The sequence below is a fragment of the Vespula vulgaris genome, chromosome 1 (assembly GCF_905475345.1).
Source record: "Vespula vulgaris chromosome 1, iyVesVulg1.1, whole genome shotgun sequence".
NCBI lineage: Eukaryota > Metazoa > Arthropoda > Insecta > Hymenoptera > Vespidae > Vespula > Vespula vulgaris.
Genome location: NC_066586.1, coordinates 2,478,532 through 2,492,828, shown reverse-complemented (window position 1 = coordinate 2,492,828; position 14,297 = coordinate 2,478,532). Strand labels below are relative to the sequence as shown.

Below are 14,297 nucleotides of genomic sequence, written 5' to 3'. Positions count from 1 at the left end.
ATTCTTGTAGAAATCTGTCTTTCTCTCTCTCTCTCTTTCTCTCTCTCTTCCAAATAAATAAACGTAGAATTTCACATGATAAATATTTTAATAGAATATTATCTCTCTTTCTCTCTCTTTCTCTGTTTCTTTTTTTCTCCTTTTCACAAATTCACGTGTGAGAATTCTAAATATAAATAGATGTTGCATTCTCTAGGAAAAAAAAAAGAAAACGAACAACGAATGAGAAATCTCTTTGCTTTCTTCATTCTTCATCCTCCTCTTCCTCCTCTTCCCATTCTTTTTCTTCTTCGTTTTCTCTCGTTCGCAAAAGTCGATGCTTCTGGCTCGGAGCTTAGTGAAACTGCGTTCTCGTCGATCCTTCCCGATGCTGGATCGCCAAAAGAACGCACTCGAGAAACGCAAACCGAAAATAAACTCGCTCTCTCTCTCTCTCTCTCTCTCTCTCTCTCTCTTCCGGTAACTTGTTCTCCGACGTTCTATACTCACTCTTAATGTTAATTTATTCTATGAATTATTTATTCTGTTAACTATTTCATGAAATGAATTTATTAGGTACTTGTCTAACATTAAAAAAAAGAAAAAAGAAAATTAAAAAAATCTCTTCAATTTCGATTCTCTTCCTCGTTATCATGCTCGATTTCACGATATATATATATATATATATATATATATATATATATATATACATGTGTGTGTGTATGTATGTATCGAAAATCGATTTCAGAAGTACTTCACAATTAACGAGAAAATAAATCAAAAGTAATCACGATGTAAAATAAAATTACAAGTTTTCTGTACTTTCTTTGTAGTAACAGTAATACGGTCCCTCTTGTTTTTTATTTCGTTCGTTAGAGAAGGAGATAGATGAATAGATAGATAGATAGGTATATACTCACACACACACATACACACACACATATATGGAAAACGAGAGAGAGAAAAGGAAAGAAAGAGCAAAAAAGAGAGAGAGCAAGAGAGAGAGAGAGAGAGAGAGAGAGAGAGAGAGAGAGAGAGCAAGAGAGAGAAGAAACGTGAAGTAAAGAGCGCGCAAGCGTTCGTCTTTTCGCGTCGATCCATCCGCGGAAACTGACAATGAGAGCAAAGACGCAATCCAGCTCCGCTCTCGGCACTCCGTTTTTTTTTTCCACGTTCCGCACACAACGTCGCGCGTCGGATTGCCAGAGTCATCGCCAACCGCTTTTCCCAGAATATTTATGTAGGTCAGTTTCGTACGGTTCGATTCGCCGACCGAAATGCGAAAACAAACCTCGACTACGACGGTGAATGAATTTTAAATACTCACTCAATATCGAGATTCACGTATGTCGGTAGGAAATTTGTTATCAATAGGATTTGTATTAAGTGACATGAAGTAATCGACAATTTACAGCTAAAATCGTTATCATTTTTCCTCGTATGCCGTCGTAGATAATAATTTGAATTTTTATCGAATTTTTTAATGCATCGATGATTTATTGCAGTGCAATGTTGTAAAGGAAAAAAAAAAAAAAGAAATATATATGTATGTATGTATGTATGTATGTATGTATGTATGTACGTATAAAGAAATAAAATGAAATGGAAAATCAATGTTTACGCGAGCACCAATTTTGAAAAATTTATTGGTATAATATTGTGATAATAAATAAATAAATAAATATATATATATATATAAATAAACAAATAAAAAGGGAATAGGAATCAACGTTTACGTCCACACTACACGTTCGCTCCACTTTCACAAACTACGAGCTCTAAAGTGGGTCGGCCAGCCAAAGTATCGGAGGGATGTACGTTATCCCGGGCGGACCTATTCCAGAGCTCCCTCCTCCAGTCGCAAAGACTATACCATTCTGCTATCGAACGATTTGCGGCATCTTCTAAAATTCACGTCTTCAAATTGGAAATCCTTTCACAAGGAACGTTTCTCTTTTTTTATCGAAAAATAATCGTAACTTTGACTAATATAAAGAATATAATTTGCATTTCTCTATCTGTCTCTTTCTATCTCTCTTTTTCTTTGTACAGAAAAGACCTCTTCTTTTCTGGATCACCAATTAAAAATTACCATAATTCTTCAAATAATATTCTCGATGTTAACATTATTTCCAATGGATTATTATTCTTATTATATTCGTACAATCGCGATGGTTCTCAAGAAATTTCAATAAAAAGCGGACTAGTTTGAACAAGTGAAAGTAAATAAAAGAGAAAGAAAGAAAGAGAGAGAGAGAGAGACGGAGAATTATTCGTTCTTTCCAATAATTTTATCCTACGACCTATCTTAACACGAATATTAAAATAAAGGGTTATTTATAAATAATATTCCTCCATCTCTTTTCTGTGTGTGTGTGTGTATATATATATATATATATATATATATATATATATATATATATATACGTATATAATACATATATATCTTATCTAAAAATAATAAACAGTGAAACTAGTTCTGAACGGGTGAAAGTAGGTTCGACTATATATGAACAGAGAAATGGATCGACGATGTTTCGTAGCTCGTACTTATTTAATACATTTTCATTAAAAAAAAAAAAAAAGAGAGAGAGAGAGAAGAGAAAGAAAAAACGAACGAGTTGTTAACGAAAAATTATGGAAAGTATAACAACGTAAACAGGTCGTTCTTGTTTTTTTATAATTGGTCGTTTTAATTTCTCAAACGGAATCTAAAAACAAAAACAAGAAACAAAAAAAAGAGAGAAAATAAAGAGAAAAAGTTGCATGGAAAAAAAAGAAAAAAAAGAGAGAGAGAGAGAGAAAAAAAATATAGTCGAATCGATTTCGCGTATAAAATAAACGAGTTGGCTAATATCGAAGAATAGAAGAGTTAAGGGTTGAAAGAGAGAAAGAGAACAAGAATAGGGATATTACACGTACTTACATACAAAGTTATATTTCGAGCATGTATGAATAGTAAGTATCATATACATAGATGCATTGGATATTCGATTTCAGATAGGATAACTAGCCTAAGGTAATGCCAGATCGAGAATGTATCGATATCTAAAAAGAATACTGGACCAATAGAGGCTGACGATGATAATATTTTCGTGTACGAGAGTATATGAATGAAAATTCCACGTTCGAGGCTTTCAATTGAATTTCTTTCTTTCGTTCCTTTTTTCTCCCCTCTTTTTTCTCTTTTATTTTTATCTCGTGCTCGCAGATTTTTACGAACCTCTCGGTTTTAGTCGATCGTAAATAGAAAAAGAAAGAAAGAGAGAGAGAGAGAGAGAGAGATGAAAAATGCGGATGTCGATGTTAAATCGGATCATTCAACGCCTACGTTTCCGAACTTAATGACTTAGCCAAATAGTAGTTCCATTTACATTTCTCTTCCTTATGAAAACCACAAATAGCTTCCCGCAGAGATGGCTTTTAAAATATCCCACCGAATAAGCTAGGCGAACACGAATTTGTTAAAAATTAGCAAATTAAAAAAAAAAAAACGTTCTCTTTCATTTTTCTTTGGCAATTGTATGAATTGTACATTCATATCAAGTATATAATATAATTATTACATATTATAAGAAAATTATAATTATAATTATAGTAACGTGAAATTATGGTATCTTTTAAATATAATAGATTAACACGAGATTATCACCTGCCAGTGTATAAATCATATTAGCGTTATGTTCCAGGGACAGCTGCAACGTTCCTGAGCTTACGTATGTATGTATCTATATATACATATACGTACTTAGTTATGTATGCTTGTGCTCCTATTTCACAAACTCCCAGTAAAAGTGGTATCCCGTGACTAGCTTCGTTCGCATTTCAGGCACCTGTACACATATGGAAAGTCTTACATGTTCGACACAAGTAAAGCGTTCTCGTTTTAAGGTGCGTCTAGATCAACCGTGTATGTTGAAAGAAAAATATCATGGTATTATACTAATTCATGTACGTATATACATACGTTTATATCTACGTAAAACTCACGAAAGCATAGAAAATAAAATTCAAATAATTATTAACTACGTAAATATATGTATAGACCGTTTCTTATAATCGCTCGCTCGTACGTTCCCATTCGCGTGTTCACGAAGACTGAACGATTTGAATCTTTCCTATGCTCTCATCTTTCTTCGAATTATTACGAAGGACAAAAAATAATCACGTCAACTTACAGTATATATCACGATCGAGAAAAACATTGGTTCAACGACGATATTGAGTTGCCCTTCGACAACAAAATATTTTCTATTTCGAAAGATCGTAAACGTTAAAATATATTTTGCAAAACGATGATAATTTTATCTACATACACATATACCTACGTGTGTACGTGCCTCTTACAAAAGATTATATCTATATACATACAAGCATACATTTCGAAATTCGTTATTGAGGATAATAGTAAACTATGTATATGTATATATTAATAAATGAAGTTAAACGGATACAATATATAGTATACATATATATACTAGTTACATATATATATATATATATATACAATACCTAAGTCATTGAATTTTTATGAAAAATTCTGATGAATAAATTGAAACAAGCGCTCCCGTTAAACGAAAGACAATCAATGAAAGTCGAATTCGTTTTTTCTGCTTTTACTCCCATAGGATTACTCGAGCTTAACGAAGCAGTTTACTATAAGTAATTACTAACTCGTACCGTGTTCTGAAATCAGTCGGGCGTCTCGCGTCTCTTCGATTTTTCTCTTTCTCTCTCTCTCTCTCTCTTTTTTTCTTTATTCGTACATTAACATATGGATAAACGTGAAAGTAAGTAGTAAATACCTCGATATTTACGAGGCATTAAATTGTCTCCCAACGTTTATATAGCCAAGGAAGAAAAAGTGGAAAACGTTACCTTTTCGTTTTTTTACCGTACGCAAAAATTTCAACGAAAAGTAAAATTAAATATTTAAATCTACGGAGGAATATATTATTCGTACGCTGTTATCTGTTTCTATAAATAGATATGTAAAATTTTTATTGTATAAATGAAGTCAATTTAAAAATTATAAGAATATCTTCTTCTATTATATACATTACATATAAGACGATAGAAAATGATTTCTTCTCTCTCTCTCTCTCTTTTACTATACGTACAAATTTAAACAACATCAAGATAAATATTCAAATCTAAAAAAACATCTTGTTTTTGCACTGTGACTTCTAACCATAAAAAAAAAGAATATTAAATTTCTATTAAATAAATTAAATTGATTTACAAATCATGAAAATGTATTCTTCGATTTACATATATCCACTTACAAGACATTGTAACTTTCGAACAAGTATGAATATATATATATATGTGTGTGTGTATAATAAAAGTCGACGAGCAAGAAGCCTCGCACATAAGGAAGCCGTTTTTTTTTGGAATAAACGCGTACGTTTTCTCGCCCCGAGTCGTCTCCGTCGTTCAAGTGGATTAATCGATTAGAGCTTACGTCGTTGTTTTTACGAAGAAGCCTTTATCAAGGGGATGTTCACCCGTCGTCGTATTAACGAGTAAATCCGCGACTCCTTCGTTCGGAACGACGTCTTCGAACGTAAATATGCCTAAATTTTGTCGAAATTATTTAAGAAGTAAAAAAGAAAAGAAACAAAGTAAAGAAAAAACAAGGAAAAGGGAAAAATAAAATCTAAATTAATCGTACAAATAAATTAAACATACAATAAATTTCTAGACAGACAAAAAAAAGATAATAATAGAATAGTAACATGAAAATTATTATTTTTAGAGATCAAAGAATCTGTCGTTAAAATCGATAATTAACAAAAAAAGAAAAGGAAAGAAAAGAAAAGAAAAAAAAGAGAAATTCGCGAGTTTAAACACGACATTTGGCAAGGAAACTACGATAGGTCGTCTCCGGCAAGACACTTTGTTCCGAAAAGTATTTCAGATAGTAAAGTAAAATCTAGATTTTAACAGAGGTACGTAGATAAAAAGAACGACGTTCGTTTCTAAGTGAAAAGACAAAAAGCTTTTGCTTTTAGATCGGAGAGGGAATTCGGTTGTGGAATGGAAGAAGTCTAGCGCGAAGAAAGAGAAAGAAAAAGAAAAGGAAAAGGAAAAGGAAAAAAGAAAGGAAAAAGGAAAAAGGAAAAGAAAAGCATAAGGAAAAAGAAAAAGGAAAATCTCGAAGCTGTAACGAGGACAACGGGTGGGTGGCAAAGAAGGTGTTCGTGAATCTGGGTCATCTGCATATTATGCAACCAAACCACTGCAATTTCACGAGAAACGTAACACACTCGAGATTGTATGTGTGTCATTAAACGACATGTCGCATTTCGATATCCTTCGTTAATTATCTTCGACAGGTCGATAGATAAATCATCGTTACCGTACGTAAAATACATACAAATTAATTTTGGTCAATTTGATATTCGACATTTTCTTTTTTTTCTCTCTCTCTCTCTTTTTAATCTCCTTCTCCTGGAAAAAGGAACGCAAGAGAGGCTTCAGTAAGGACGTTGAACCGGATTGTTTTCGGAAGTTAAAAAAAGAAAAAGAGAAAAGAGGAGAGGAAAAAAGAAGAAAGAGAGGAATAATAATAAAAAAAAAAAATACACGCACACACACGGGTAGAGAAAAAAAATTTCGAAGAGAGTCAACGCGCTCTGACTGTTTGACCCTCGAGAGTTCTTGACTCGACTCTCGAAATAACGGTTTTCTTCTTCGTCGACCGACTCGACGACGATCGGAGCGTGAGACGCAAAGAGGGAACACATCGAAAACATTTTTATATTGTTTCTCGTTTGGTATCCCGAACGAAACCCAACGTCGTTCGTCCTTCATCGAAAACAAAGACATCAAAAATCTATACGATTCTAAGACAAGGGTTATTAACCTTTTCACAACAATACGTGTTCCTCGTGAACCTTGTTACTCCCTGTTATTCTTTCTTTTAAATAGCTTACATAGTCCCAAGAGAAAGAGAAAAGAGAAATCAACAATATCAATATCGAACGAGTCAACCTCGTTAAAATTCGAATCGACCTTTCGAGAAAATTTAAAGGGTTATTAATCATTCCAACGATACGATCAAACACTTTGTACGTCTCTTTGTTACTCTTTCTTTTAAACATTAGAACTTACGTTGTATCAAACGAAAGAGAACAAACAACAAATGATATCGACGATATCAACATCGAACGAATCGCAAAATTCGTTAATATTTTGATCGATCTTTCGAAAAAATGTAGAAGGTTATTAATCATTTTAACAATACGAGTCGTGAAAGGAAAAAGAAGTATATATAAAAATAAAAAAATCAACACTATCAAATCGATTTCCTGTCCAATTCGGATCAATCTTTCGTTTCGAAACGTTTCTCTTCGTTGTACATACGTACAATGTAACTCATCTAACTCTCGAGTTACGTACGAGTCAAAGTCGGAAGTATATATATATATATTTTTTTTTCTTTTTTCACCTTGACGTGATGATAATAACAGTAACAACGATAATGACTTCTTTATCGTATTCGCCAAAGAAAAACGCGAGAGGTCTGTCACGGAATAAAACATTCGATGAAACTCACAACAGATTTTCTTACGAACCTTCAAGAATCATTTCGAATCGTTGTATGCGATGAATTTGATACGTAAAAAATATTCATATATTTTTTGCATATTGAATATGTGTGACTTTCGTTTGCTTTCTTAAGTAATAGATCGTCGAATGATATGAAAAAAATATCACATATATAAGTAAAATATAAGAACGATATCTGATATATATCGTTTGTAAAGTAACAATCGGGTTAAAGGATAAACAGATTCGTAGGATGGAGTTTAACGATCGTGTTAATAACGAGTACAAAAAAAAGAAAGAATAAAAAAAAAGAAAATAGAAAACAATTATAAAGGCAATCAAATTCTTCGTGATCAAATCTCGCGTCAGTTTTGGTTGAATCGTTCTGCAATAATTTGGCACTGGCATGCTATTCTTACAAACATTATTCGCAGTTTTGTTCAAGGTTAAAAAGCTTAGCTACTTAGCTTATCCCGATTCAAGCTTCGTCGAAAAAAAAAAACACACACAAAAAGAAAAACGAAACAAAAAAGAAAAGAAAATAAAAGGGAAGAACAGAAAGCGGAAGAAAGAAGGAAAAAACAGGCTATTACTATTGGATGGACTACTCGAGAATTAACTATAACGATCATCGTCAAAAATCGTAATTGCATAAAGTTAGCGAGAGATAAAATGAGAATCAATGATTAGAATGAAATCATAGTGCTCACGAATCGCGTGTTGAAACGCCAAGAATCGGCCTTGGTTTTGGCTGCCTATAAATAAGAATCAAAGATACGTGCGATGCGCTGCTACCTCCTTTCCCAACTGTCTACACATTGTTTATCTTCTATCTACAGTGCATTGCGTATAAGTATAGACACGAATACTGATAAATTACATGAGAGAACTAAGCGCAATAGCTTATCTACGAACTAACAATGAAAACAATGAATCGGTCAAGAGTATCTCGTTTTTCTAATTATTTTATATATAATAATAATAGCAATAATAGCAATAATAATAATAATAATAATAATAATAATAATAATAATAATAATAATAATAATAATAATAATAATATTTTTAGTCATCTCAAATGGAACCTAAAATTATAAGATCTACTTTAGTATTCTACAGTAGATTTCAAAAGCAAAAATTACGAAATTCAATCAACGAACGATTTATTTATAACGAATCATGGGATTAAATTGAATACGAGTATATACACGAATACTGATAAATTAATCGTGAGAATTAAGCGCGATAATTTGTCTAAAAGCTAAGAATCAATCAAATTTAATTAATTTTATATATACATATATATATATATATATATATATATATATATATATATATATAACTAATTCTTTCAAGTGGAAGCTTAAATCATATTTGATTTTTCAACAAATTTCAAAATTACAAAATTCGATGAATGAATTTTCTTCGATTTGCTGTAAAAAAAATTTTCCTGCAATAAATCATGCATATTAATATATGCATAACGTAAAATTAATGAAAAGAGCAACGAGCTAGCGATAGGGAGAGGAAGGGGAATGAGGGAGGAAAAAGGAAAAAAAAAAAGAAAAAAGGTAGTAGCTTGAAAGAACGGATAATAAAGAGAGGGACGTGTCGTATAAGAATTACGTAAAGGAACGAACGAGTATTATATCTTGTCAACGGCGGCGTTGCAGCGTGAAACTATCGGTTACGAAACTATTTAAATAGACGAAGAGACACGATAAACGAGATGAGAAAGAAAGAGCAAGAGAGAAAGAGAGAGAGAAAGAGGCACATACATGGACAGAAAGACGGACAAAGACAAAGAGAGAGAGAGAGAGAGAGAGAGAGAGAGAGAGAGAGAGAGAGAGAGAGAGAAAAACAAAGTTGGATTTCTTGAAATCTCTTTCGTTTCGATTGGATTCATCTTCTTGGTGGGATACTCTCGAAAAAGTCTAACCCTTTTTCCTTTTTTTTCTTTTATCAACTCGTCTATCGAAACGTTATACCTTAAGCTTCAATGGCGGATTGGTTTTTATTCGTATTTACGCGATATCGCTGAGTTACTCGTTGATTTAAATCCCTACCGATCGTTCTTCTCGAATCAGTGACTTTGTCATCCGATAATTAAAACAAGGTCGCTTAATTGAATCTAATCTTGCATTATTTTTGTCTATAGACACACACATATAATACAATATATAGATAAAGATTTAACATACAGGAGATAGTATACGATAACAATGAATGAGTGCTTTTGAAATGAATGAAAAAGGAAAGATTTTTTTTTTTCTTTCTTATAAATCACAACTTTATAACTTTCTTAATTGCCTAAGTGTAACTGTAAAATCGTCGTATTTCCTTCTGTGTCTCGATGAATGCGTGAGTATTATGCGTGTGAATAGTTGTGGCAAGACTTTTCCGTATTCCATAGGTACTTAACTACTTCTCTATATTCGTAACAACCTCGATACACTTCTATCAAGAATATCCGTATACCCTACCCATCTATGTGTATGTTTGAAGAAGTCGAGGATATCGTGAAAGAGTCTCGACGTTAAAAGGCGCGATTGCAATTCGCTCGCTTCAACCGGGATAAGCCATTCGTCGCGAGAGACCGTGTAAACGAACTGACCCACATTACATCGAGGAACTGTTTGTCTATGAACAAACACACACAAATCTTTTTATATATAATATATATGTATATACTTTTCGACAATTTTTCTCTCATCATCATCATCATCATCATTATCATCATCATCATTATCATCGCCATCATCATCATCATCATTATTATTATTATTAGGTATTATAATTAATTAATTTTCTTTATACTACAATGTTATCTGCTATTTGTCTATAAAGAGTAAAAGAAAGAAGTTATAAGATAATGTCATACTAATGAAGCGATTAGTTGTATGATATACATACAACACACGTTATCGTTTACGAACGATAAAGTACCGATCGATCTATCTTCGTCCATGTCCTCTTTTAAAGAACGGACATACATAGGTAAGGTATGAATACATCCGTAGTACATATTCACCCATAGCTTTATGTATTTTATTAGAAATATAGTGTTTGCGTGCACCGTTACCTAACTAGTGAATCGATCTAATCGCAACCTACTATTAATTTTGGCGTTGAAATTAATTACGGATTGTAATAGATAAATACAAACTCGTATAATTATCTTATATATTATTGGAAAGTTTAATACGTTTCTATCGAGAAATCGTAAATTTGAAAAGACGTTATTGGTATAAAAATAGGTAATGTCTATCTATATCTTCGTTATTTAAGTAAGTACGAATGATCTACGTACTTGGTGTACCTTAAAGCTCGCAATACGAGAGAACTCGAACCTTGGCTCAACGTCAATTACGTGCAAACGAGTCGTTTGTGCTGCAACGTTCGCGTTGCAGGTAATACATACATACATACATATATACGTATACACATATACAAGTACAAGTCTATATACACATACACATACATACATATATGAGTATATATTTTCTATGCATGGAATAGGACAGGATAGCAGCAGCTTTCTCGAAAGCGTCCTCGTCATAGTAGTCGAGGTCGACAAAAATGAGTGGAAGGGGGAAGGGTGGAGGGGTCGAGGGACGAGAAAGAAATTTTCCAATTAACTTTTCTTTCTCTTATATTATTATCATCCTATTTTTATTTATATATATATATATATCCTTGCATGTAAAGACGCGATTGAAAGCGATTGAAAAAATAAAATAAAATAAAATAAAATAAAATAAAGAAGAGAAAAGAAAAATGTCGCACGTGTATAATTCGAAGGAAACTATATAGTTGAAATTTTTGAAATAGGAGCAAAAGCGTGCACGATCCGTAAAACTCTTTGACGTAACGCGTGCCAAAGATTATGTAAGAACGAAGAGAATCAACGCGTTTTCTGTGCCTTCGCAAAGAGACTTTACGGAACATTAACGACCGTTTAAATGTCATTCCACGGAAAGATAGTCCTCCTTCTTATCCCTCCCTATATCTTTCCTTTTCTCTCAGTATTTCTCTTGGATGGCTTCGACCAACTCGATGAAAAGAATAAAGGTTGTTGTTCAGAGAGTGAGTGAAAAAGAGAAAGAAAGAGAGAGAAAGAGAGAGAGAGAGAGAGAGAGAGAGAGAGTTAGTGTAGGCGGAGATCGTTGAAACCTTGCGTAAGATCATCGTACAACTGGAGAATCTGTATATTAGATTTATATCTTTGTCTCTTTCCAACTTATCAAATACAAGTAGCTCGAAACAAATGTTGCAAACAAATTTATATACTTCACGATATATCCTCGTATTATCTAACCGTAGGTATACACGCTCGTAGAACTTTTTAATCGGTTCGGCCGACAGAAATGAGATTTTAATCGTATGAAAGTTATCGCTCTTTTTTTTTTCTTTTTCTTTTTTTTTCGTACTTTTGTTTCCTCTTTTTTTCTTTTAATAGTTTAAAGTCTACGTTAAAAAAAAAAAAAAAAAAAAAAAACTACATCGGTACGTTAAAATAAAACTTGACGTTACCTTCGTTGTATTACCTGTTCTCTTTATTAATTTACAGATCGATGTAATTTTTTATTTCTTTCGTTTTTTTTTTTCGTTCTTTAATAACTTCTTATAAATCAGATTTTGAATAGGGATGTTGACGTTTATTCGAGAAAAGAACAAAAAGAAAGAGAAGCATTACGAAAGAAAAACTCTGATCTCAATCGTTTGATCCTATCTAATGTTAAACGACACGAGTTAGAATGGATTTGTGATTTTATGAAAAGATAAGATGCGAGAAGTAAAGGAAGACAAGACGGAAACGATCGTATGTACGCTGGTAGAGTCTTTATTATGAAAGATAAAACGTTCGAAATGCGTGACGCAACAACGATCGCTCGTATTAATTCAGGCCTTGCAGACCGATAGTATGTTGCGGGTTGCCTCGAGCGGTGCGAAGAAAGACGAAGAGTATATACGTAAATGTATGTAGATATATGTACATATACACACATCGAAAGCATATACATTCGTTCGTTTTTAGAATATTAAAGACGAGGACTTAAACGCAACAATCGTTTATTTGTACTTTTGATACGTGCGCACGTACACATGGAGTTAATCAAAAGTTCTTGCGTGATTTTTAAAAAAGTCATCGATCACACTTTTTCGACATTATTCAAGCTAATTTTTTCTTTCTTCCAGACTGCAAAAAGGTTTCTAAGCTTTGTAGTTTTACAAGCTGAAGAAAAAATAAAATAAGATAAAGTGAATTAGTTTAAAAAGCTTCGGAAAGAAATAATTGATTTTTAATATCACCTAGAAACTTTTGATCTAAGAACTTATAGCCTATCTTATGTACATGTTATATATATATATATATATATATATATATATATATATATACGTATATATAAAACGGTTGTAAAAATGCTTCCTTGTTTCTGTTTCACGAGGAAGGAACTTTCGTTTCTGAGTAAATATGTTTTGTGTTGACGATCTAGAAAGTTATAAATATATGTGTGTGTGTGTGTGTGTGTAGCATAATACTCCTAGGATTTTAAAAGTCTAAAGAAGAAAGCAAGGTTAAGGATCCATTTGGCACGAAGAAACGAAGGTTGAGAAAAGGTAAAAATCTTTTCTCTCGAAAAACGTTTAATCATAGAGCGACGTAAAATTTTTTGAAAATCGATATAATCATTGTTTTCTCTTCTTCGTTTTTTCAATGTTTTTTTTTTCGACGCAAAACGATTCGACTCGATCGAATATAAAGAAGATCGGAAAATTGTATTTTTTTCTTTCTTTTCTTTTTTTTTTTTATTGCCATCGTCATATATGATAATCGATTAACATTTGCCCTATAATCTACGTTGAAGGTCGACAGATAACTAAAGCTTATCGGTATCCTCGATCGACTCAAAAAAATTCACGAAAGAGAAGCTATAAATCCTGTGTCCTCGATAAAGATGACGTACATATATATAAATATATACATATATATACACACACATATATATATGTACATATCTATGAGAAAGGTTACCCTCTATCACGAGAATGTGCGTCGAGGGTAATTAATAAAGAGCAATGTCAAGGTGGAAAAGGGGGAAAAGAAGAAAACGAAGAAAAAGAAAAAGAAGAAGATGAAAATGAAGATGAAGATGAAGACGATGAAGAAGAAGAACAAGTACAAGAAAGAAAAAAAAAGAATGATAAACAAAGAGAATAGGCGTGCTCGTTTGTGAGACGAGAGGATACTCGTAAATGATGGGGGAAGAAGAATACGTAAATACGTAATTCCTCAAAGTTTTTAGTCGTGGGAGAAAAATTACTTGAATTCTAACGCATATCTATGTGTACACATACGCATATATACATAGATACGTACGAAAAACATACATGTGTATATATATATATGTAAAATAAAGAACTTGGAACGTAGCCTAGATAAGAGAGCTAAAAAATGTTAAAATATATATATATATATATATATATATATATATATATATATATATAAAAGGAAAAAAGACAGCGAGAAAAAAAAATAAAAGAAAAATGACAAAAAAGAAAAATGGGAGCTTTCGTAATACGACCAGCAATATTGGCAGATAAGTTCCTTTTATCTAGTTTAAGTTGCAAAACGAGTTGTACATCGTTTACGACTTAAACAGTTTTAACGAGAAAGACGAGAGAAACCATCGTCGTCATCGTCAAGAAGCAGCAAAAATTTTTAATGGGGAAAACACGTGAATACCTTGAATATATACGTT

The 14,297-nt window shown here is 32.4% G+C and overlaps 1 protein-coding gene across 7 annotated transcripts in view; it reads right to left on the bottom strand.

Annotated features, from left to right (window-relative positions):
• LOC127069561 (protein FAM214A) overlaps window positions 1–14,297 on the bottom strand; it is a 133,777-nt gene that overhangs the window by 33,244 nt on the left and 86,236 nt on the right. For 3 of the 7 annotated variants that reach the window (XM_051006725.1, XM_051006719.1, XM_051006751.1), the window contains exon 1: window positions 218–1,474. The exons of 3 other annotated variants lie outside the window; for them this stretch is intronic. In XM_051006725.1, coding sequence (XP_050862682.1) covers window positions 218–255 — 38 coding nt within the window. In that variant the 5' untranslated portion in view covers window positions 256–1,474. Of the gene's footprint in view, window positions 1–217; window positions 1,475–3,727; window positions 3,813–14,297 lie in introns of those variants that run through there. One more of the 7 variants, XM_051006746.1, reaches the window with a different exon arrangement.